This window comes from Populus nigra, chromosome 10 (genome assembly GCF_951802175.1).
Source record: "Populus nigra chromosome 10, ddPopNigr1.1, whole genome shotgun sequence".
NCBI classification, from domain to species: Eukaryota; Viridiplantae; Streptophyta; class Magnoliopsida; order Malpighiales; family Salicaceae; genus Populus; species Populus nigra.
In genome coordinates this window covers 10,433,634-10,457,100 of record NC_084861.1, presented here as the reverse complement: position 1 = coordinate 10,457,100, position 23,467 = coordinate 10,433,634, and the positions used below count along the sequence as shown (strand labels likewise).

Here is a 23,467-nt window from a genome sequence, read left to right as displayed (position 1 = left end):
GACTGAATAAATTTACGCTAAAAAAAATTATGCAAGGTCAAACACGTTAGCAATATTATTTAAAAACAAATATTTTTTATTTTAAAAAATGACTTTATATCCGAAACGCAGGAAGGATCTGACTAGAAAATCATTCAAAACCTCATCGAAGAACCAAGGTTTATTGAAGAAGGTATAGAGTCGATTACAAAAAGTACTAGTTTGAAAGACTCGTTGGAATTGATCCCCTACGAGATTTATATTATACGCAACAGAAGCACTTGAAGTACTAAACAGAATAGGTATTAGTTTGGTAATGGTTGGAGCAGCAAACTCGGATTCGGCAAGAATCTCATTTTTTGGTAATGCAAAGGGGGAATTGGCCCAGAAATGGGATAGGGGTTAAGACGCAGTTGGGCGTCAGCGGCTGACGTGAGTGCCCCCCGAACCGCGCAAAATGGTCGCCTATTACACCGCTCACTAACTTTGCTTGAGGTGGGGGTACCTATTATTCGTCGGCGGTCTGGCGCCCCCCTACTCACTTAAATAATAACCTTGTTTATATATAAAAAAATATATAGATAATTAAAATAATATCTTGAAAAAATAAATAAAAATAAAATAATTAAAAAAAATTTATATTAAAAAAAAGCATGCAAAACCCGTAATCTAAGTTATGAGACCGGAATAAATCCATAGAAAAAACTTAAAGATAATCACAGGACCAATAAAAAAAACACTGCAAAACGATCAGATCGTACGAAGCTGAATCTCCAACAAATTAAATTATGAAATATAAAATCAGGAAAAAAAATCAATTATACAAACAAATCTAAGAAAATGAGGGTGGAAAAAAAACATTAATTAGAGGGATAAAATTCTTTAATTTGAGGGTTAAATTGAATTGAAAAATAACTTTAATAAAAGGAAAAACGAATCAAAAAAACGAGGATCAAAGTGAAATAAATAAAGCAAAAAAATTTCGATTGAATAATGAAATTGAAAACAAAAAATACTTCAACAAAAGTGCCAAGATTGTTTTTTAAAATAAGGATCAAAATAAAAAAATAAAACATATAAAAAATTACAATTGAAAGATTAAATTAAAAAAAACTTCTATTAAAAGAATAAGAATTAAAAGAATGAGGATTGAAATTAAAAAGAAAAGGTATATATGAGAAATTATAATAGAATGATTAAATTGAAAAGAAAAAAAACTTGTATAAATGGAAAAAAAACAAAATTAAAAATTAAAATAACGAGGATTAGAATTGAAAAGTAAGAAACAAAGAAAACAATTGTGTACATTATATGTTAGGAGAGAGAACAGAAAGGAAAAAAAATCAAACGACTACCGGCAACCATCAAACCACTGTAAGCTGACACGCGCCACTCCACAAGGAAGAGGACACGGTGGAGCATCTAGAGAGATGGCGGGGTCAGTTTTAACCACCAAGTGGTGTCACATGCGTCGCCTGAATGACACGGACGCCACCCACCCACTGGTTTGTGTTGAACACGAAATTTCCTGGATCCAAGGGTATATTTATAATTCTCTTGTATATGAAAAACCAAAAATACCTATATACCCTTACCTGAAACAATTGATTTTTTTTTCTTAGGGGTTTTCTGTTATTTTAATATTCATTAAAAAATTATATAGATAAAAATACATTCACACATATCAATAATGGTGAATGACCCGTGTGAAAATACCAAAATATCCCTAAATAAAAAATAACTGTTTTTGTTTTTGTTTTTTTTCCCAAGAAAATAAACATCAATCCACTATCGTAATGAAAATAGTACACTTGATCTATAGTTACAGTAAATCCTGATCAATGCAAATTGGTATATTTGTTATATGTTGTATTTCTATGCAATTGCATTATATACACGATTGACACTCCACGTGAAAAGAATATTAATTTAATAATTTTAGATGTTTTTCAATGTTGTAATATATATATATTGAACTTAGAAATATTATTAAAAAATATCTTAAATACATAGCCAAAACACGCTACAAAACAAGGGGTATATTATGGGTTAATGCGTATAAATTAATCTTAGAGTACACGGAATGAAAACAAATTCAAAGAAGAATCTAACCACGTTCTAACTTTAGTGATGATTGCTTGATGGATTAATTTATGGCATAGACATAATGTTTGAATTGAAAACTTACTTTTATAGTTGAAAGTGAAGAATTTGACGCAGTTAATTATATCCCAGTATGCTCCGGTACTCTTACCTTAATTATTCCTTGTGAACGCGTTGTAACTGGTCATTAATGGTGACTGGCAGTCAAGTTTTTTTTTAATGTAACTTTAATGTTTGGATTAACTTGCATGTATCTTGATTAAATTATGGATCTTGAAGTTAACAATTATGTAAGTTTTTAATAATCATTATATGAACAATTATAGAGCTTGAACTTGAAATCATAAAAAAAATAAATTTTTTAATATCAAATTTTTACTATTAGACCACCACACAGCCATTTGTATATGTTAACATTGTTTTCAGCCGTAAACTCTCTTGACTAATTGCTTGTTGGGCTTCCATAAAGTCAGCATTTTTTCAATTAATGCTTGAAAGAAAAGTTTTAATTAGTTCTGTAGCAATAATAACTTTGAAGTCAAATAAAATATAGCAATAAATACTTGAATTCAAACTTTTTATTGAAAATGATGAGCGGATATACAGCTAAGCTATTTATGAAAAAAGTAGGCTAAATAATAGCGATAAATACTTCGATTTTTTTTATAAAAAAACCCTGTATCTATCCGAGTTATAATCTGGCGTGTATCAAAGTGCAGGTAGACCCCGTACGATTTTGTTTTTATACAAGGAAAATTATATCCCAGGGCCCTTGTAAGACTAAGATCCTCCTTTTATTATTGATATATACTTTCCCAGGAGGAGTCGAGGATTAGCACAGAGAATTATCACTGGAAATGATTTCACGTAAAGTGTTTTTGCTGTTGAGCAGTATGATAATTTCCTCCTTTTTTTTAATTAATTATAATCATAATTGGATTAGACCACTAAACATGTCATGCACCAAACCAACTAGGAAACGATTAAGAATTACTAATGGCCCTCCGGGGAAGTGGATCAAAAGCTAATTTCATCGTTGAGGTTTTATTCCCTTCATTTCTCGCCTAATTTTCCCATTCCTCTCATGCTTGAAAAGACTGTTTGGTTTTCTTTTCTGCAATATCGCCAAAGCCTTCTTCCTGATGAAAAAGGATTTTTTACCATTTTAGTCCTTCAGATGTATTATTATGCATGTCTAAACTAATAATTACGTCAAGGTAACAAGTGATGATAATCCCATTAACTCGAGATTCCTCTCTATCCCAACAGCACGGAGAAATTAATTAAAAATAAAACAAAATCGTGGGCTAATGGCCCGAATCAGGGAAGAAGATCCCAGAAATTTTAAATAACGCGTAGGGGACACCGAAACATGTGCAAATTTCATCACAGATGTTTGCATGGATAATTAAGTGCAAGGAGGATAGCGCTAGCATAGTTTTATTACTAGCAATAATTTCGGTATAAGATATTAGGATTTAGCAGCTAGCACTCTGATTTCAAATACATGTTGGGAAGTTGGGAGGCACCAGATTCTCGCTCCAAACTTGAATAGATTTGGCTTAAGAAGCAAGTTCTGGACTGGTTCTCAAATAAATAAATGGCTTAGTTTAAAAATACATTTTAAGTTTATTAATGGGATGATCATGACACTTCAATTAATCCAGATCTCTGAGCCGAAATTTTTTAGTAAATCAGCACGCGAGCTCCCTTTTTGCAAGCATAAAGTTGAGAAGTTCTTCTCGAAGAACTAGCTAGTTGAAAAATGTAGGGTGGCTGTGTCGGATAGAGAAAGCATGGTTAGAGTTCTTATCATTCATTAGTTTTTTTTCTCTCCAAGATTAGAACCAGAAGGGGATCGAAGACATCATATCTAATGGCTCTTGTTACTCCCTAAAAGGGACATAAAATGCCATCACACCATCAGGATGTCAGTCCCTTTTGAAAATACAATAGATTCCTGAAATTCTGGGGCGTTGATCAATAAGCCAGTGCCTTTTATAAAAGATCTTTTACTTCCAGGTTCCAACACCCATTCCTCTCCCTTTCCCTCTTGCACTGTTGCTTGATATTGATGGCATGAGATTCCAAACTTCTCTTGATATGTTCATCATTAGTTTCTCTCTCTCTCTCTCTCTTTCTTTTCTATGGTGGTGGGGAAGTTGGAGAAACTAGAGAAAACGATGGCTGACGTGATATCTTTAATGCAAACACCATGAGAGTTTCTTTATGCCAAAAAAAAAGAAAAGCTCCGAGAGATTATGATGGCATAATTAACTCCATCCAACCATGAGAAGAAACAGTATAAATACATGCATAGCTTTGGAGTCTACAGAATAAGTGTAATGCTTAATACTGATAATATGTCATAGTAATCATGTAACCCACCAGTACTATATTCATATACTTGTAAATGTGTGCAAAAATTTAAATTCTGGAAATCATCGTGGCCGTCCACTCTAAATCAATAGCAAGCACAAAAGCACCATGCATCATGATTCAATGGGCAGGAAGAGCGCACATTACACACGATCCTAGCAAGTGGAGGAATATAGGGGGAATCAAGATTCAAGAAAGTGATAGAGAGAGGGGTAAAATGTGAGACACACAAGTAGATCTGAAAGGTGTAAAAATTAGCTGGTTCTGGGGAGACAAGCACGAGAAACCTGAATAAATAAAAGGAAGGATATATTTTTCAAAAGAGCAAAAACTACCGTAAAATTGAAAAGGAAATTTTTTTTTGGAAAATTATCACCATGCTCTGTAACAGTATATATGCGCTCTATTTCTATTCTTGTTTATATCATGGACATGGAGAGTTTACGTTTCATCCTGTCCTATCCTATTTTATTCAGCATAGGGATTGGTTAACAGTATGGTAAAAATGCTGTTTGTTCAAAATTTATTTATTTTATTTAAAATTAATTTTTTACTATTTTTGTATAGTTTTGATGTGTTGATATTAAAAATAAAAGATAAAAAAATATTATTTTAATATATTTTCAAATTAAAAAATACTTTGAAACATAATATCTATTCTCTACCATTCTTAAGTGCATTGATTATTTTTTTTTTTGTTATCATTGTTCTTGTTGTTGTTAACAAACAGTTAAACATTCACTATCTTACAAATTACTGTTGACTTATCATTGTTTTGATTTTTTTAAAATTTCATTATTTAATGTTAGATTTACTTAAAATTGAGTTTCATAGTTTATTTTTTGCGATGATATATTGGTTTCATGATTTAGGTTGCTTTGAAAAATTATCTCAGATTTTTTTTGAATTTTATTCTTTATCATTGATTTGCATAAGAATTGAGCTTTATATTAATTATTCCAACTTGTATTGTATATGGTTATCTTAGTTTTATAATTCAAATTGCATTACAAGTTAACTCAAGTTGCCCTGTATTGTTTTTTAGGTATGTTTTCTAATTTTTCTCATGTTTTGCCCTTTAATATTAAGGTTAATTTGGTATTAAAATTAAAATTAATTAAAATTAATTTTTTATGAGTTATTAAGGTCTCACGATATAAATTATAAATTTAGTAGGTTAACTCGGGTTAACCTGATTCAATTTAATATATTTTTATTTTAATATTTTTTTTGAAAAAAATATTGTCTTGCAAATGTTTTAGTCAAATTATACTTTTACTGGTTATCTAAATTGTTTTTAAACAGAACAATTTTAACATGATTTATTTTTTTCATTAAAAAATATATTAAATATTTATTTTTATATTTGTTTTATAAAAATTGATTTCACCCCTGATATAACGCAATCAACGATATAGTCTGAAACAAAGATGAAAGTCCTTATTGGTACATTTGTCATGAAATGATTATGACAGGTGTTTGGTCTTAGTAATCTCCTCAGAAACTCTTTGTGCTGGCCTTTTTTATTTATTTATTTATTTCCTAAAATCAAGACTAATCAATAGTGAATGCTAATAATGATTCAGGATGTAGGAATAGTATATTATTATTAGCCAAAAAAAAAAAAAAACCTAAACTCATTGGTTTTTATTTGGCAACAACAAACTCTATTTAATATTATTATTATTAATTACTAAATTGTTGAGCACTTGATTTACATTTTGAGGTAGATAGATGTGTAATGGGAACAGAGGAGAGGATCTAGCATTTGAGAGATTTTCTCTTCTATTTATTTACAAAAGAGACAGAATTTCCTCAGTTTCCCTGTCTATTTTTATCCGTTTACTTTTGTGTTTGTGTTTTGTCACGATCATTGGATGCACGTGGAAACCCAGAAGGTAAAAATTGCTTTGTTGTTCTCTTCCAATTCTCTTCTAGTTCTACTGCAAGTCTACAACAACTTCTTCTTGCGCGTCTACAATTCCTTTTCTTTTATATATATATATATATATATATATATATATATATATAATGTGATTTATTTCCTGGGTTTGTGTGTGTGTGTGTGTGTGTGTGTACAGAGAGAGAGAGAGAGAGAGAGAGAGAGATTAGAGACTGACATGCATAATAATAATTTCGTGTTTCTGTCGATATATAACCCTCATTATCACCCTCTTCCGTCTTCTTCTCTTTGCCAAATCATCTCTCTCTTTCTCCTCCTTTTTTGTAAGCATTTTTTTTCTCTTCTCCTTTTTCTTTCTGTGTTTCTTTTTTGCACGTATGATTGCAAGAATCTTGTTTTTTCTTTTTATTTCGAGAAATCTGTATGTGTGCTTGTTGCTTTGATTTATTGGTGTAACGGGGCATGGAATTTTTAAATGGTTTTTTTTTTTGTGATCTGGGTTTGGTTAATTACTAGGAGAAATCTCTCCTTTTCTTTTCCTGTCACTTATCTTTGAATTATAAGGATCATGCCATTTATTGTTCGGTTGCCATTTTATTTTGTTATTTTCAATTTGGACTGAACGTATCAAGTAATTTTTCTTTCTGTTTATATAAGAGAAGTTGCTATTTCTTGGATTTTCTATTGGAAGATTATTGAATTATCCTGTTATGAGTCAGGGATGTTGCAAAGTGAAAATTGTCTAATTTCTTGTTGTCTTAGTTGCTTAATTCTATGCCAAATTGCCAATGAACTGTGACACTTGGTGGCTATTTGATGTTATAGTTCTCTCTCGCTTTTTTTTTCTTTCACTTGCTGCCACTTTGTTGTTTGTGATTTGTTGCTCTTTTGACCATTATATTTTTCTTGGTGGTGTTTCATTTGTTAAATATGTTAATAGTTGAGTTGTTATACTTGTTGAGTTGGATGGCTCATTCTGGGGTACATAAAGATAGAGGGGAGTTGAGGATTCATGAGAATTTGGACGAGCTTGGCACTGATTTGGCAGAATATATTGCTGAATTATCAGAGGCATCGGTGAAGGAGAGGGGTGTCTTTGCCATTGCCATATCTGGTGGTTCTCTCATTGGCTTGATGGGGTATTTATGCAATTGCATTTCGTGTTTCCTCGTTTTGGTTTTATGATGTTTGTGTTTTTGTTTAAATTTCTGGTGGGTAACAGGAAACTTTGTGAAGCTCCTTATAACAAGACTGTAGACTGGGCTAAATGGTATATATTTTGGGCGGATGAACGGGTGGTAGCCAAAACTCATGCTGATAGCAACTATAAGCTGGCAAAGGATGGTCTTTTGTCCAAGGTTTGTGCCTTTGTTTGTTTCCTTTATATTTTCCAACTGTCCTTTATCTACATGCATCCAGTAATCAGTCTCCAAAAAGACTTTAAGGGAAGGAAATTGCAGTATTTCAAAGTGCCTTCCTTGGTCAAGCATTTGCTGCATTTTGATTTCTTGGCTTTGTTCACCAAATAACCAAGTACAGATTCTTCTGTTTTCCTATTAATTAGGCAACTACGTTGGTTTCGTGATGCCATTGCTAGTATAAATTCACCTCCCAAACTGGTCTTGATCTGATGCAATTCCTAGGTTTTCCTTTTGTGGGTAGATAGTTTGTATTTACAGTTGATGCCAAGTCTCTCATGAAACCACCTCAAGTAGTCATCTAGTCATTAGATGACTCTAGACTTCTGCTGTTGTGATATTGCATCGAATATAGAGTACTATGAGCTTCACGTTTCCATTTTGTATTGTTGCATGCATTTTCATTTGGTATTTTTACATTTTGTATCTTTGCATTCCTTTTCATTTGGTATTTTCATTCGCTTGTTCAGCATAGGCAGTCAAGTCCCATTTCTAATTTTGCTGAAATGTCTGTGTCTTCTTTTCAAACTCTGGCAAATCACTGCTATCATCCAGTATCAACTTTTTTGCAGTTCAATTAATTTTGCACCTAAAAAAGATGTCAAATGTATTCTGGATGCTTCTGTTGGCCATTTAATCCAGTATCCATTTCTACTAAGAACACCATAAATAATGGGATAGTTTTGACATAGCACTAACCTCTGTCAAAGGCTGTTTCTCTGTAAATGTTGTTTCTTCTGCTATGTGCAACCCAATATAGCCGAAAATGCCGACCACTTTGGATTGGCCTTTTAAAATCAATCATTTTTTTTCTTTTTTACCATGTAGACCGATAAACCTGAGCAAATCTTTGACAATCATCTTCCATTGCCACCCCAGCCAATCATCTATCTGTCTAACCTTGACCCACCATCTTAAGCAGCTTCTTTCTTGTAGTTGACATGGTAGAGATGTTGGAAATTTTAGACAAAGGCCTTAGTCAATGTGTTCTCATTCGGAATGCTCAGGCTTTCTTAGGCTTTACATTCCTTGGTGCAGGGTGGTTGTGAAAATTCCCCTGCTAGTGCTAACTTGAAATAAGAGTTGCATGAATATGAGCTTTAAATAAAAATGTTATCAGAGAGTTGAAGCTACCCTGTATTCATATGAGACATTGATGTTTGTTGCCGTATCGTGAATGCTATGCTTCGGTGCTGTGTATTTTCATATGTATATTAGATACATGTCTTTTCTTCCACTACACTTCTTAGGTTTTTTACTATTGATGTATGACAATGCCCCCTTTTTGGAAATGTTGCAGCCCCCTGAACAAAGATGAAATAGGAAAAATTGTGTATGTCGCATAAAGAGCTCTTCTTGCTTCCCTGAACGCCTAGGGAATATGCAAGCCATATTTTAATACCATGTTTTCCCTTATGACACAGAACAATACATGGACCCATTGCATATTAAAAGGAAAAGATATAGTTTAATTTTGATTGCCATTACATCATCAGGCCAGTTGGTGAATTTGAAGGGAACCATTACCAAATACCAATAGGTAAGATCAGTCATTAAGCATGGAGATTGGTCACTTTATATATTTTTGGAACAATTTAACATATAGAAAATGCAGTTAACTTTGACAATAGCGAAGATAACTAGAAAGAAAAGAACACCGTGAATGATTTATCTTTTAGATGTAGAAGCTTTTCGTTTCTTTATCTCTGCTTCATCAGAGGCTTGAAGTGGAAACAACAAAAGATTCATCTAGTCTAATGCTTCTCTTGTTTGATAAAATTCTACGACAGTCACCTACAATCCTTATCGTTTTATGCATGTTATGCTAGCAGGTACCTGTTGTACCCAGTCATGTGAATTCTATCAATGATTCAGTGTCAGCAGAGGAGGCTGCTGACGACTATGAATTTCATGTTCGACAGTTAGTGAAAACACGAACAATTAATGTGTCTGATATTAGTGACTGCCCCAAGTTTGACCTCATCCTTCTTGGAATGGGCTCTGATGGTCATGTTGCCTCACTATTCCCTAACCACCCTGTGCTTGACGAGAAAGATGAGTGGGTTACTTTTATTACTGACTCCCCCAAATCCCCACCGGAGAGGATCACCTTCACTTTGCCTGTCATCAACTCAGCATCCAATGTGGTTGTGGTCGTGACAGGCGAGAGCAAAGCAGAGGCTGTACACTTGGCAATTGATGACGTGGGAGCTGACTGCCTGTCATTGCCTGCACGGTTGGTCCAGCCAACAAAAGGGAAGTTGGCGTGGTTTTTGGACAAGCTGGCTGCCTCAAAACTTGACGGTTCTCAGTTTTCTGAGTAGGGTCAAGCTATTACTGTCAATGTGTATGTTTGTATGTAGTGGACGTACTCAACACCTGTGGATCCTTTTCTTTCCTATGACAACCCCCTCCCCCCCGTTTGCTTTGGGTTAAATTCTCCATTTTGGCCTTTATTCTCTCTTCTTTATTTAGAGGAGTTGGAGAAGTGTGATTATCCTTTTTGTATGAAGAATAAAGTTGGGGCCTCAGTGCAAAAGCTTTTTCTGGTTCTGGTTTCTTTATGGATTGCGATGGTGGGATAGTAGTTCATCGGAAAGCCAGCCCATCGGGATGCTAAACAGATCCTGTCTTGCGCTTCGCAGAGAGAGATCACAAGTTCCATGACATTCTGTAGGACTTCACTCTTCTTCTTCTTCTTCTTTTTTTAATTTTTTATAACGTGACCCTGACATTTTTAATAGCTTGTGAATGACAGAAAAGCAATCAACTGATACAGAGCCATTTTCTTGTACATTCCTGTTGCACTTGATAATCACAGCGTTCAAGGGAAATAAATATTCAGGGAAGAAAAGATAAAAAGAGAGAAGATTAATCTGAAACCTAATCCCGCCTTAAACGTGACATCACTTTCCACAGAAATCAAGATTAGCTATTCACCTACTCCAAATTATCATACACTAAATAATGGTGACAGCATCTAGGCTTTCCCCATGCCAGTGTAGACGTGTAATTTTTTTTCCCCTAAACTTTTTTGTTTTTTGATTTAAACTTTATAAGACCAAATTGAAGGTAGGAAATGGTAAGATTATAAAATAAGATATCAAAGTGAAGAAAAAACAAAGTAGATGATTGGTTTTCTGAGCTTTTGGTGCAATGTTCATTGTAGTTCCTATATATTTTGAATTATAAAATATTAGGTCCCCTAATTTCTTCATTTTTTTAAAAATGTCAATTTTAGTTTAAAATTTTATTTTCATTATTTTTCAGTTTTTAATTCAAGAGAGAAGGAGGAAAGTCACTTAACTCCGGCATTAAAGAGAAAAAATTATTATTGACACTAATTTCAACCATCAAAATAATCTATATTGTATTAAAGAGATCCGTTTAGTGAGAAGAGTACATATAAGTGTTGTTTTACCTTCAACTTGTCTAAAAAATTATATGAGCTCAGGAAGAATTTTTATGTCGGGTGATTTCAGGTATTTATTCTATTTTTTGAGGTAATGTATGGGTTTATCATGATATTTGGGTATAAAATCATTTTTTTAGGCAAAAAACACATAAGACCAGATTTCCAGCAACCCTTAGTGACTAGAAGCTAGGCCAGCAAACAACACATTATCTATATTTTTTTATTAAAAATATTCGACACCCCTTGCTGTTAATAAACTAAAAGGTTCTGCTCGCGGCCAAGCCTCTTTCACGGACCTAGCATGAGTCAGAATTTGTTATAGGCCAGGCACAGGGAAGGCCATGACCCTAATGTTTTTATTTTTTATTTTTTTAATGTCTTCTTAACCTTTTGAAATTAATAAAAAAATACATATTTTATGGTTTTTTTTTTAAGTTTTTTTTTACTGTTTGAAAAAAACCTTTTTTTATGAAATTTTTATAAAATTAGGGTTATTTATTTTTTATTTTAGTCTCATGCACAACCCTTTTTTTTATAAAAATAAATGTTGTTTAATATAATTTTTTTTTACATATATTTAAATAAAAAATATTTTTTTTTAAAAAAATATATTAAATCCAATGGGAAGCTAGATTCAAATTATTAGTCGGACATGTTAACCTAGTGTTTTTTTTATTTCTTGAATTGAATATTTTTATTTTTAATTTTATTTTATATTATATTATTATAAAAAAAACATGTTAAAAAAATATCTATTTTTTTTAATTGAAAAATCAAATTATCCAGCCCAGCTGGTCTGACTTGACTTTTTTACTCGAGAAGTGACGAGTTATAGTACCTGAGTGCATAGATGGGGCTTGCATAGTTTGTGTACTTTCTCTACAGGAGGGTCATGTAAAACAGTAAGAGCTGTCCATGAATCAAGAACGTTTGCTCCAATGGGTAGGATATGCAGAATTAATAATTCATGTCCTGGGTGAGCCTAATCAGACTACTAAGAAATTCATATTTGGATTTAAGCAGAATATTTTCCTATGCCCTCCCCTGGAAAGCAGGAATAATGGCATTTGATGCCCGCGCCTATGCTGAAGAAAATGAAGACCGGAGATTTTGGCAAACAGTAATTTGTGATGATAGATGCTATCCGTAAAATACAAAATTGATGCTACATCCAAGAAGCCTTGTACGTATATTCCTTTTCTGTTTTCGAACTGGTGTCATCTGGAACAGGCTTCACTGGGCGGCATTCCATTTCTGGCGGTGGCATGTAGCCTTCCGGATCAGAATCGTTCTCCAAAGTGCGGTATTCCTTTTCTGTTGCTGACCTTATGCCATTTTCATCAGGCTCCACTTCATCTCCCATCTCTTCCCTGGGAGGAAAGCCACGTGTCCGTCCAAGAAGCCATTGATCGATAACTCCACAGTCAATTGCATACTTGATTGTGCTTTCCAAGTATTCTTTATCGGTAAAAAGGTCTGGTTGAACAGTTAACATTCTCAGTAGACCTGCACGCACAACAGTAAAATAAGCTGAGCAAAATAATGGATTTTTGGGAAGAGATTAATACCGTAACTAGGGTAGACAGATATGAAACGTTTAAAATTCAATGCCTAAACAGCACTGAACATCTTAATGCATGCTTTCATGAATACGATAAATAAATAAAAAAAGGTCTCAGATTGTTTTCTCTAAACAATGTAGCAGATGCATTTTACCCAAACTGCAATATGAACTAGCAAACTGAGGTTTTTGTCCTGTAAAAGTTTAATGGTGAGAGAGTTCGGACCAATACGAACTGATAAGCTGGACTCCAAAGTCACAACAGAGCACTTTCACCAACTCAGAGAATAAGCTAGTGCAAACCAATTCCTAGGCTTCTCTGCAGTTAATCTAAAACCCATAATACAGTTCAGTTCATTCTCTATTTTGTTGTCTCTGAAGACTTTTTTATATTTTAACGTGGCAAATGATAACAGTCTTTCAAGTGGAGGAGCATTGCATCACAAAAACGAAGAACTCAACAGCTCTTGCTTCTACTTATATAAGCTTAAAAAAAACCCTACTCCATGCCATGCTGTAATTTAGCAAAAATATCCATGGGCACAATACTGTACCTGCAGTGATGCCATCTCCAGAAGCTGACATATCACTAGTGAAAGGGGTAATGGGGGGATCCTCCATGCCATGCACTGCTCCATTGTGCTCCCTGGTGTAGTAATGTATCTTTGAAGTGCCATTTGTCACAAACAAAACCTCTAGATTTTCATGCCAAAGTGGTGCAACAACTTCTGGCCCATAATGGACAAACTTAGATTTGGCATTATTTCTGGTGTCGAATTCCTCATCGGGCTCAATCCCGCATAGAAACTCAAGTTCTTGCTTAGTAACTTCAACAACGTCCGCAAGGTTCCATGCTTCTTGTATGAATAGTTTGGTTTCTTCACTTGACCGCCACAGTGGCATGGGAAGGTTTACATCATAGAAAACAACTGCTCCCAATTTCTTTGAAACTTTGATTGCTCGCAATGCAGTTGATCTCATGCTCCGATCAAGCAGGGAATGGGTGTTGAAGTAGAACATTTTTGCCTGGATAAAAGCTCATTAATAATGTGACTAAATCCTGGAGAAATAAAGCCTGTGAAAGAGACTTCATCCAACAATTAAAACTGAACACCTGGTCACGGACCATGAACTGCAGAAAACATAGCTAGAAGCAGATGCTATTTTACAATTTTACAGAATTCACAAAAACACCGAGAAATTTCATGCCACAGAAATCAGAAGCAATAGTATGACAGTGAGTAACAAATCCCTCTCTTGGGGTTTTAGAGAACCAACAAGCCTGAGAGTAAAAAACACAGCATTGCTTTGTGGTATTTAAATCAGTTGTCTTGCAATTTTCTCTACGTTAAAATGACAAGACCATCTATTAGTATCTAATTACTCTATTCATATGCATGATTATAGAAACGACATTTGAATTTTTCATATCATCTGTCTTGCAAAGATCAGGTCCATTTAGAAACCCAAACACATATATCATTTTTAATGAAATAACACTGTAATTTACTGATTCACAGCAACTTGATATAACCACAACCAAGAGGACAGAGAACAAGAGGCACAAAGCTTTAAGAGTTGGAGGTGTTATTTCTTCCCAACCCATTACCTGCTTCAGCACATCAATATTTAGTTCAGACTTCAACAGAGAATCTTCCGCACAGGACTTGGAACAAGTCATTCTCAAGCGACCTCGCCTGGCAATCTTCATCTGTGATACTGCTGTTGATCTTTTGCTATCCATGCGAACTGATCGTGTTTGAACGTTGTTCACATTCAAAAAGTATAGCATTGCCTGACCAAACTCATCATCTCCAAGTTTTCCCATGAAAGCAACCTTACCGCCCAAGCTTGCTAGAGCAACTGCAACACCTCCTGCGGATCCCCCAGGAGCCCTCATAAATTTTTCAGGTTCCCAATAAGCTTCCCTCATTCTGTCATGAATTTCATAATTTAAGAGTCTGTTGGCTGGCCTTCCTGTGGGTATAAAAGCATGTTGTGCAGCTCCAAAACAACAAACAAGAGGGGGCCAATCATATGTGTAGGTGATATCCTCTCCGTCATCTTTATCTAATTCCAGGTCTCCATCACTCTCATCCTCCAAGTTTGTAACAAATTCAGACTGCTCCTGATCACTATTGTCAGATTCACTATCTTGAGTCTCAACATCCTCATCCATCTTTTTTCTTGCCCTCCTCTTCCTGACGTTCTCCGTTGACGACTCTTCCAAACTAGTAGAAGCAGACACATCTGTGGGCAACAAAACCAAGAGTTTTAGAAATTACTATAAAAATAACATTCACTGAATAATAATTACAATAAGGTTGTACCTTTTCGTCGAGTCCTCCTTCGAGTTTTCTTGGGATCTTCAGACACAACACTTTTCTCATTAGTAGGATCATGAGTCCCCACTACTTCAGAATTCTCCTCAAGAGCATCAGCTACTTTTTTCTTCCTAGTTCGTGAGGTAGTTCTTTTAGTACCAGTCCTGGTTGTCTTTTTTTTCCCAACTACGCCATTTTCACTGGGTTCCTCTTCAGGTAAAGCCTCTGAAATTTTCTTCCTAGAGATAGCTGCAAGACCCCATTTATTTTGCAATCTAAAATCCTGAAGCTGGACAAAGTTCAGCTGTTGATGATTTGGCCAATTCAATTGCCACCTGAACATTTAAAGATTAAAAAACACCAACCAAACAAAAGTTACTAAGAAGTAAACAGAACAATAATTTAAAAAAGCCCTTAATAAACCTCCTTTTTTTTGTGAACAAAAAAGAAAAAGCTGCAACTTTACATTGTGAGTGGAATAAAAGCAAAGCAACAACATCCTTTCTTCTTCCTTTTCCCATCTTAGAAATTAAGATAAAACAGCTTTTCAAGTGATATGAAGCATATTGGAGGATTATCTTCACATACGAAGGCCAAAACACACATCCACTAACCAGCAATCGAAACCCATCAATTAAAGTGAAGTATAAAGGTGAAATCAAAGATTCAGCAGCTAATACTAATCCAAATATGGAAGTTGAAAGAAAGAAGATAAAAAACTCAGTAACTAAAGAGTGAAACTTTAGATAGAAAGAGAACCTGGACAGTGGAAGGAAGTGAGTGAAAGATAGAGACGCCATTGCAATGAAGAAAGACGGAGAGAGCTTTAATGATAATAATTTTATATATATAAAAAAGAGCTCTCGAACTTGTTGATGGAGTGGTGGGATTTTTGTTTCTAGACCCCAAGATGGTTCTGGGGTTTAAGAAAACGAGTCAGTAAAGAACACTTGTAGCGGGCGAGAGGAGAGGATAGGGCAAACTTCATTTTCATTCTTGTAAATTGATCAACATCCCACTTATACCTTTATAATTTTTAAGCTTTCAATTTTACCCCCATGATGTTGCTCATTTAAAGGATAAAGATGAAATATGATTAATTTGCAGGAGAAAAATGGAGTGGTAATAATATATATTTTTTGCTTTACTTTTAATTGGGAATAAAGAAGATCTATACCCTCATCCTGTCTTCAACGAAACCAGCGGGCCAGGCTGGGAAACAACATAAAACAACGAGATTTGAATGCTTGCTTCTCTCTTGGTTTCCTAGATTTAAAATTTCCGATACTCGGGTGGGTGCTTGTTCTTTTTCTTTCTTTTCTCGGTTGGGTTTCGTTTGATTAACGTTATTAATGGATGCTTTATAACTCCACGGATTGAAGAAGGGGCAGAAACTCTGACGTTTTCCTTTTCTTCTTCTTCTTCTTCTTATTTTGAGAGACCAGCACCGTTATCCATTGCTGATATGATTCTTTTCAAGCAGCTGCTGCCCACCAAACGTGGGCTAGGTGGTGCCTTGAACCACTTCAGAGGTAAGATGTGTTTCTTTTATCATGTTAATTAGACACTTTTTTTTATTGTGAGATAGATAGATCATCAGACGCCAACGTGATAAGATACTCTGGCATTTGAATTCATGCGCTGAATCTGGTCAATTTGATATCTTTCCGGAAAATTGCTCATCTTTATGTTATCTAATCAACGCGGTATGTGTTTTACTACTACACTTTTGTGTGAAACAGTTCTAGGTAACTAAGAATACGAGTTGGTAATAGAAGTGAGTCAATGTAGCAATTAGTAGATAAGACATTAAGGATGTCTTTTATTTGCAGGATCTTCCTTTCGCCTTTTTAGTTCATCCCCAGAAACATTTGTGGAAATTCGTTCACAAGAGAAGGAAGTAGTGATTGCTTTAGGAAGCAACGTGGGCAACAGACTTCATAATTTTAATGAAGCATTGCGACTGATGAAGAAATCTGGAATCAACATCACTAGACATGCCTGTTTATATGAGACAGCGCCTGCCTATGTCACTGATCAGCCTCAGTTCCTTAACTCTGCGGTTAGAGGTGTTACGAAACTTTGGCCACATGAGTTGTTGGGAGTGCTTAAGAAAATCGAGAAGGATATGGGTCGTACTGCGGGGATAAGGTATGGACCAAGACCGATTGATTTGGATATATTGTTTTACGGAAAGTTGAGGGTTAGTTCTGATATACTTACTGTTCCTCATGAGAGAATTTGGGAGAGACCATTTGTAATGGCCCCGTTGATGGATTTACTGGGAGCAGATGTAGAGAATGATACAGTTGCATGCTGGCATTCTTTGTCAATACATTCTGGTGGACTCTTTGAATCATGGGAGAAACTGGGTGGTGAATGTATAATTGGAAAGGATGGGATGAAAAGAGTCCTGCCCATTGGAAATGATTTGTGGGATTGGTCCCTGAAAACTTCTGTGATGGGTATACTTAATTTGACCCCAGATAGTTTTAGTGATGGAGGAAAGTTTCAGTCTGTGGAGGCTGCGGTTTCTCAAGTCCGCTTGATGATTTCAGAAGGGGCAGATATGATTGATTTGGGTGCACAATCAACAAGACCAATGGCTTCGAGGATATCCCCTCAGGAGGAATTAGATAGACTAATCCCTGTCTTAGAAGCCATTCTAAAGATGCCAGAGATGAATGGAAAGCTCATATCTGTCGATACTTTTTACTCGGAAGTTGCTTCAGAAGCAGTCAGCAAGGGTGCTCATATTGTAAATGATGTATCTGGTGGACAGTTAGACCCTAACATGACTAAGGTTGTTGCTGGCCTTGAGGTTCCTTATATTGCCATGCACATGAGAGGAGACCCAACTACCATGCAGAATAGTGAGAACCTGCAGTATGATGATGTTTGTAAGCAGGTTGCCTCTGAGTTGTATTCACGGGTTAAAGATGCAGAATTATCTGGTATACCTGTCTGGAGGATTATTATTGATCCCGGGCTTGGATTTTCAAAGAAAACCGAGCATAATTTGAAACTTCTCATGGGGCTGCCATCCATTAGAGCAGAGATTGCAAGGAAAAGCTTGGCTATGTCTCATTCTCCTGTCTTGTTAGGATCTTCTAGAAAGAAATTTTTAGGTGAAACTTGCACTCGTCCCGCTGCAAGCGAGAGAGATCCTGCAACAGTAGCTTCAGTCACTGCTGGGGTTTTGGGAGGTGCAAACATTGTAAGAGTACATAATGTTAGAGATAATCTAGATGCTGTTAAGCTCTGCGATGCAATGCTGAAGTACAAGAGATCTCCTGCATAATCTTGCAAAATTGGAATACCTTTTGATATGCTCATGGGGAGAACTGTATAAATCGAGCAAACCAGATTGGTGTTTCATTATGCCAATTATCTGTTTTCAAGAGAACAGAAGGCTACCATGCCAAAGCAGAGGTCAAATTGTCGAATTTTTCTAATGGATATCCAGTAGTCTAAATTTTCTTTGCAGCCTGGTTTCATTTGTGCTTGTGTAGTGTGTGGCATAACTCCTAACTTCAGGGTTTCCCTTTTGTTTCTACAAAACTTTGCGTAGTCAAACTTCCGCAAAAAATTGTTACGACTCCCATTGATCCTTGTTTTCTAAGCCTACGGTGAAGATTCAAGTCTCTTTTTCATCACCAAATTACAAGGCCTGTGAACTTGGCTTCTAACTCTAATGTGTTTGGCTCGGAGATGTGGTGGTTTTTTGTCAAAGATACAATACTTTTTAAACATAAACCATACCTCTAAAATGTATAAAAACATGTTTTTTTAAGGTTTTTTACTTAAAAAAACATAAACTACCTCTCATTCAATCACGAGTTATTACCACACTGTATTGGCTAATGGCATCGGAGTTATAATGCGAATCAACTTGCCCACTTGACAGTTGAGAAATGCCTTTAATTTAAACTGAGAAATGATAGCGTGGATCTGAGTTGCCCAGCTTTCCAACTTACAAACCAACCTATCACCCGTTCCTAAAATCAACGGTTTAACACACAACGGAACACATTTCAGAACAAAAATTTGTGAATGATTGATTTATTTGTCCTCTTTGGATTCGAATTTAGCGTTGTTGCCCACCCGAGTATGGTATCCGATTTTTTATTTTTATTTTTTTCACGCCGATCAACATTAAATCAGATCATCATGGTATTACTAATGAGAAAACAGAATAATTAACGCAGTGGCACGAGAGGCAAATACTCAACTATGAGAATACTGGTATCCCTTGCACCACACAAGCTCTTGAAAGAGAGTTGTGGTAAGTTGCATAAACGTATCGGAGGGAGGGAGTACGAAAAACCATTTCATGCCAATGTAGATAATTTGTTTCACAAACACACATTTTGTTGGCTAAGATATGTTCTGTTTCAAGACCTCCGCTTCAGCCCTTGCCATTGGATCATCCTTGACCTGCCCTTCATCTTCCTTCTCCCCTTCTTGCTCCTCTGCCATCTTCTTTCTGTGCAACTCTTCTGCAGCTTCCATTGCAACCCTGTTCTCTGCCTGCATACGCTGCATTTCCTCCTCTTGCTGCTGCCTTTCGAACCATGTGTCCGCATCAGCCCAGACTGAATAATTCAAGAACCAAGTCAATCCCACAAACATAAGATCCAACTGGGAACGTTGTAGTACCCGGAAAGACATTTAGAATAGTAAAATTTCATTATGAGAATGACTAATCCCAATCCCAAGTTACAATTCAGCTAGGTAGCCCTACAGGTGTAGATCACCCATAAATTGCAAGAATTCATCCCAAAGGAAAGCAACAGCACGGTCATTATTTTCACATCAAAGAGAGATTATTTCCACTACTATTATAGCTATTTTGAAGAGTCCTAAACTCCTCTATCCTTCTTTGGTTGTTGCGGCAATATTTTTCATTCGCTACCTCAAATTGAAACGCAAGAACTGAAACTGGACAATAACACCAACCAGTATCAACATAAAGTAGCAAGCTAGAACATGTAATTAACTTTTGGAATCAGGAATCAAGAATCAACCCATCATTATCACCAATAATACAGATCAGATTCAGGCTAACTCAATCAAAATCACCGCGCATTGCACCCCTTTACTTGTATAGAGCACATTACTTTTTGTTCACAAACCTAAAGTGTACCTACACTTGTATCCACTTAAAAATACAAAATTTCCAACAGCCCCCAGAACCCTAAACCTCAAGGAAAAGGCATGGGAATTGCTCTTAGAACCATGGTTCATCACAAATTCAAGAATTAGGGTTTAAAACAAAAATAAAGGAGAAATACTTACTTGGCTGGGCAGCCCAGCCTTGTTCACCACCCTTAATCTTCTCAGGCAAGGCGTAATTAACGGTGAGGACACGACCATAGAGCTCAGCGCCATCCATATTGTCCATGGCGGAGGCGGCGTCCTCTCTTTCGAGGAAAGTAACGAAGCCAAAAGAGCGGTGTTTCTGTGTGGCTTGATCTAAGGGGGTTTTGACATCCTTAATGTCACCAAAGGGAATGAAAGTAGCGTGGAGTATTGCTTCGTTTACTTCCTCAGCTAATCCTCCTACGTATAGCGTGTTCTTTTGCACTTGCTGCTGTGCTGCCATGTTGTTTCTATCAAAATTCCTGCACTTGCTCTCCTCCTCCTCCTCCTCCTCCTTTCCTGCGCTTATGCTTAAGTTTTTATTATTTTGATAAAAGGTGGATCTGAATTTTAGGACACGACCCACTTGGGCCCTGAGGTTCGAGTCCGGTAATAAATTTGGGCTTTTTTATTTATTTTATATTGAGTTTAGCGTGATCCAAGTCTTGGATCTTGCTGAGCAACCAAATCTCCCCAACAAGTAATCAAGCATTATGCAGTGAACCGTTAAAAATTATTTTTAAAAATATTTTATATTTATTTATCATTAAAAAAATAATTAATAAAATTAGCTTGATTTCCAGAAAAATATTTTTCCTTTTATTTTAGATAGAAAACATTTTTTAAAAATTATGAAAATTATAAAAATATCATATTATTTGTTAATTATAACAAATTTAATCCTTAAATTTTTTATTGTTATAGTTTTGTTTAAATTATTTTTTTTCTTTAATTTCACCTCTTAGAATTTGATTTAATTTGAGTTTTATATTAACTTTGATCTTTATTTTTATGATTGTTATTTGTTTTTTTTTTTTTTAATAATTTGACAGGATTCCTATAATTAAATAAAAATCTTTAAAATACAAAGAAATAATGAAAAAAGTAATATAAAATTTTATATTAAGGAAGGGGGATTAAAAAAGGATCCCTATTTTTGTATATTACGATAAATTAAAAGTATTTAGTATAATTATTTTTATAACATTAAGGATGAGTTAAATTAAAATGAATTTAACTTATATCAAATTTATATGAAATTAAAAGAAACAAGTAATTTCAAAACAATTAAATATTGTTAAATCAATATTCAATATAATATAAGGATTTGTTTTAAGGAAAAAAGTAAAAGTATATGGCATTTTATTTATATCAAATAATGATTAAAGTAATAATCAAAACATAGTAGAAATGAGAAGAAATTCAAAAACAGAAGCCAAAAAAATAAGAAGGTTAGTTTTGGGAAAGAAAGAAAAGTGGGGCGGGCCTCGCTCCTGGTTTGGGCCTACATTAGTTGGCCCTCAAGCGGATGGGCCAAGTGCACAGCCCCTCCAAAAACATTTTTTTTTTAAAAAAAAACGGCATAATCTTCTTCTCCAGCTGAAATCCGACCCTCAAAAAGTCACGAGTCGTCAGATTTTTTTGCCTGAAAACTCCAATTTTTATCATTTTCAAACGGAAACACCTTCCAATCATCTAGATAAATTTCATTTGCCTATTTTCAACCTCGGAATCTATATTAATCCACTTTTAAACAACAAATCATCAAATCACTTTTCGATTTTTATTTTCAGGCATGGCTCCGATCCACCGTTTTCTTCAATGGTGCAGTTTTTAAGAAATTCTAATGAATTTATAGAGTTTATATCCATCAGATGAATTATGAATTCCTTCACACTTGACCGGAAAAATGGTGGTCCTCTTATTCTCTGTCTCCTTCCCCGTTTTCCCGGCGATCTCTCTGTCTAAGAGGAACAGTTTCAGTGACTTAATCATGCATTTGGCCCTTTATTCGAAGTATCGAATTGTATCACAATGCCCTAATATTACAAAGTGATTGTGCTGGTTGTCACTGTAAAGAAGAGCTTTATTTATGATATTTGACGATAACAATACTAAGATAATGGTGGTGACAGAAGCGAATATCAAGTTGATTTTTTAACAAAGTGGTGGCAAGAGCATGTATGTCAAGCTTATTACGGTTGCAATGGTCCTAGAAGATTATAATAATTAATGACAGTAGTACAGTGGACCTTAACAGTGTCTATAAATGGATTCATATAGCACAATGAACACTAATTCATATAGCATAACGAACAGTGCAAATTAAGATGTTTAATATTTTATCTGTTTATAGTGGAAAAATAAATTCCTCTCCTTAAAACATGGCTTTCAATAAACTTCACCGGAAAATATTTTATCTTCAAACTAAACACGAGAAAATCAACAAAATGCTACGATAATATATATCCCTCGTGGTTATTGCACTATTTCTGTGAGAAGACTCCCTCCTGCCCCGCTAGCTCTTAGACGAGCCTCAAGGAATGCAGACCGATGTGAGAATGTAGCTGCTGCTCCATAGATTTCAGAGAGTCATTATCTTACTGTCTGACCACTCTTTTTTTAAAAGGAAGAAGAAGCAGAGGAGGAGGAGGAGCAGGAGGAAGAAGAAGAAGAGAGTTTCATGCAAAAGAGGGGAATTGAATTTCCAGGGGGACGAGAATCATATGGGAGGACAGTGCAATAAGACAGAGAGGTTGTAGAGAATCACGTGTTTGTTGTAGGGGCTGAACATGGAAACTACACAGCAACTATTTATATATATATGACGAAATCTTGGCTGTACGCAGCACATCATCCACGTTCTAAGAAAAAATCTCTCCCTTCATGTTTTATCTATCCATTGCTACAGGTAATTAAATTAGTTATAAGACATTCTTCTGTCTGACAGGTCAACTCCAGTGGTAAGAACTAATACATCACAAGTGATACATGACACTATATCTTGTCAAATGAGTGATTTAAGAATTCACTGTGTTAGATGCATCTGTCGTAGTAAGATTTTCGAAACTTTGTTTTCACGGCATTTTCTTGGTTTTTCGACAATATGATGTCATCTGAAGATTTTATTTTATTTTTTCTGAAATAAAATCTTAAAAAGATTCGATTACTGGACTGACAGAATTCATCAGTAGAATGCATCTGTCTTAGGAGTAACTTGTTTTTTTTCAACAGGAAATCAAA

General features: G+C 35.1%; 4 protein-coding genes across 9 annotated transcripts; 2 read left to right on the top strand and 2 right to left on the bottom strand.

Moving 5' to 3' along the window:
- Positions 1 to 6,128: 6,128 nt before the first annotated feature.
- On the top strand, positions 6,129 to 10,330 carry LOC133705400 (probable 6-phosphogluconolactonase 1). Of its 5 annotated transcripts, none has more exons than XM_062130579.1 (4): positions 6,129 to 6,359; positions 7,327 to 7,503; positions 7,587 to 7,722; positions 9,615 to 10,330. In XM_062130579.1, the coding sequence occupies exons 1-4, from the start codon at positions 6,196 to 6,198 to the stop codon at positions 10,104 to 10,106; spliced, it is 969 nt and encodes a 322-aa protein (XP_061986563.1). In that variant the 5' UTR covers positions 6,129 to 6,195; the 3' UTR covers positions 10,107 to 10,330. The 5 variants fall into 5 exon arrangements, with proteins under 5 accessions (XP_061986563.1, XP_061986562.1, XP_061986565.1 ...); XM_062130578.1 differs by having other exon boundaries at positions 6,130 to 6,359; positions 9,612 to 10,330; XM_062130581.1 differs by lacking the exon at positions 6,129 to 6,359 and adding an exon at positions 6,508 to 6,687 and having other exon boundaries at positions 7,305 to 7,503.
- Positions 10,331 to 12,113: 1,783 nt separating this feature from the next.
- Positions 12,114 to 16,068, bottom strand: LOC133705120 (fructokinase-like 2, chloroplastic). Its single transcript, XM_062130227.1, has 5 exons — positions 15,842 to 16,068; positions 15,089 to 15,417; positions 14,368 to 15,008; positions 13,313 to 13,784; positions 12,114 to 12,703 (listed from the first exon to the last, which is right to left on the bottom strand). Exons 1-5 carry the CDS (start codon positions 15,880 to 15,882, stop codon positions 12,363 to 12,365), a joined length of 1,824 nt encoding a protein of 607 aa, XP_061986211.1. The 5' UTR covers positions 15,883 to 16,068; the 3' UTR covers positions 12,114 to 12,362.
- A 131-nt stretch (positions 16,069 to 16,199) lies between these two features.
- LOC133705121 (folate synthesis bifunctional protein, mitochondrial-like) lies at positions 16,200 to 18,568 on the top strand. 2 transcript variants are annotated; one of them, XM_062130229.1, is made up of 3 exons: positions 16,200 to 16,374; positions 16,528 to 16,614; positions 16,915 to 18,568. In XM_062130229.1, the coding sequence occupies exons 2-3, from the start codon at positions 16,548 to 16,550 to the stop codon at positions 18,381 to 18,383; spliced, it is 1,536 nt and encodes a 511-aa protein (XP_061986213.1). In that variant the 5' UTR covers positions 16,200 to 16,374; positions 16,528 to 16,547; the 3' UTR covers positions 18,384 to 18,568. The 2 variants fall into 2 exon arrangements, with proteins under 2 accessions (XP_061986213.1, XP_061986212.1); XM_062130228.1 differs by having other exon boundaries at positions 16,200 to 16,614.
- Positions 18,569 to 19,306: 738 nt separating this feature from the next.
- LOC133705122 (uncharacterized) lies at positions 19,307 to 20,760 on the bottom strand. The gene is made up of 2 exons (XM_062130230.1): positions 20,381 to 20,760; positions 19,307 to 19,677 (listed from the first exon to the last, which is right to left on the bottom strand). Exons 1-2 carry the CDS (start codon positions 20,685 to 20,687, stop codon positions 19,460 to 19,462), a joined length of 525 nt encoding a protein of 174 aa, XP_061986214.1. The 5' UTR covers positions 20,688 to 20,760; the 3' UTR covers positions 19,307 to 19,459.
- Between the last annotated feature and the right edge of the window lie 2,707 nt (positions 20,761 to 23,467).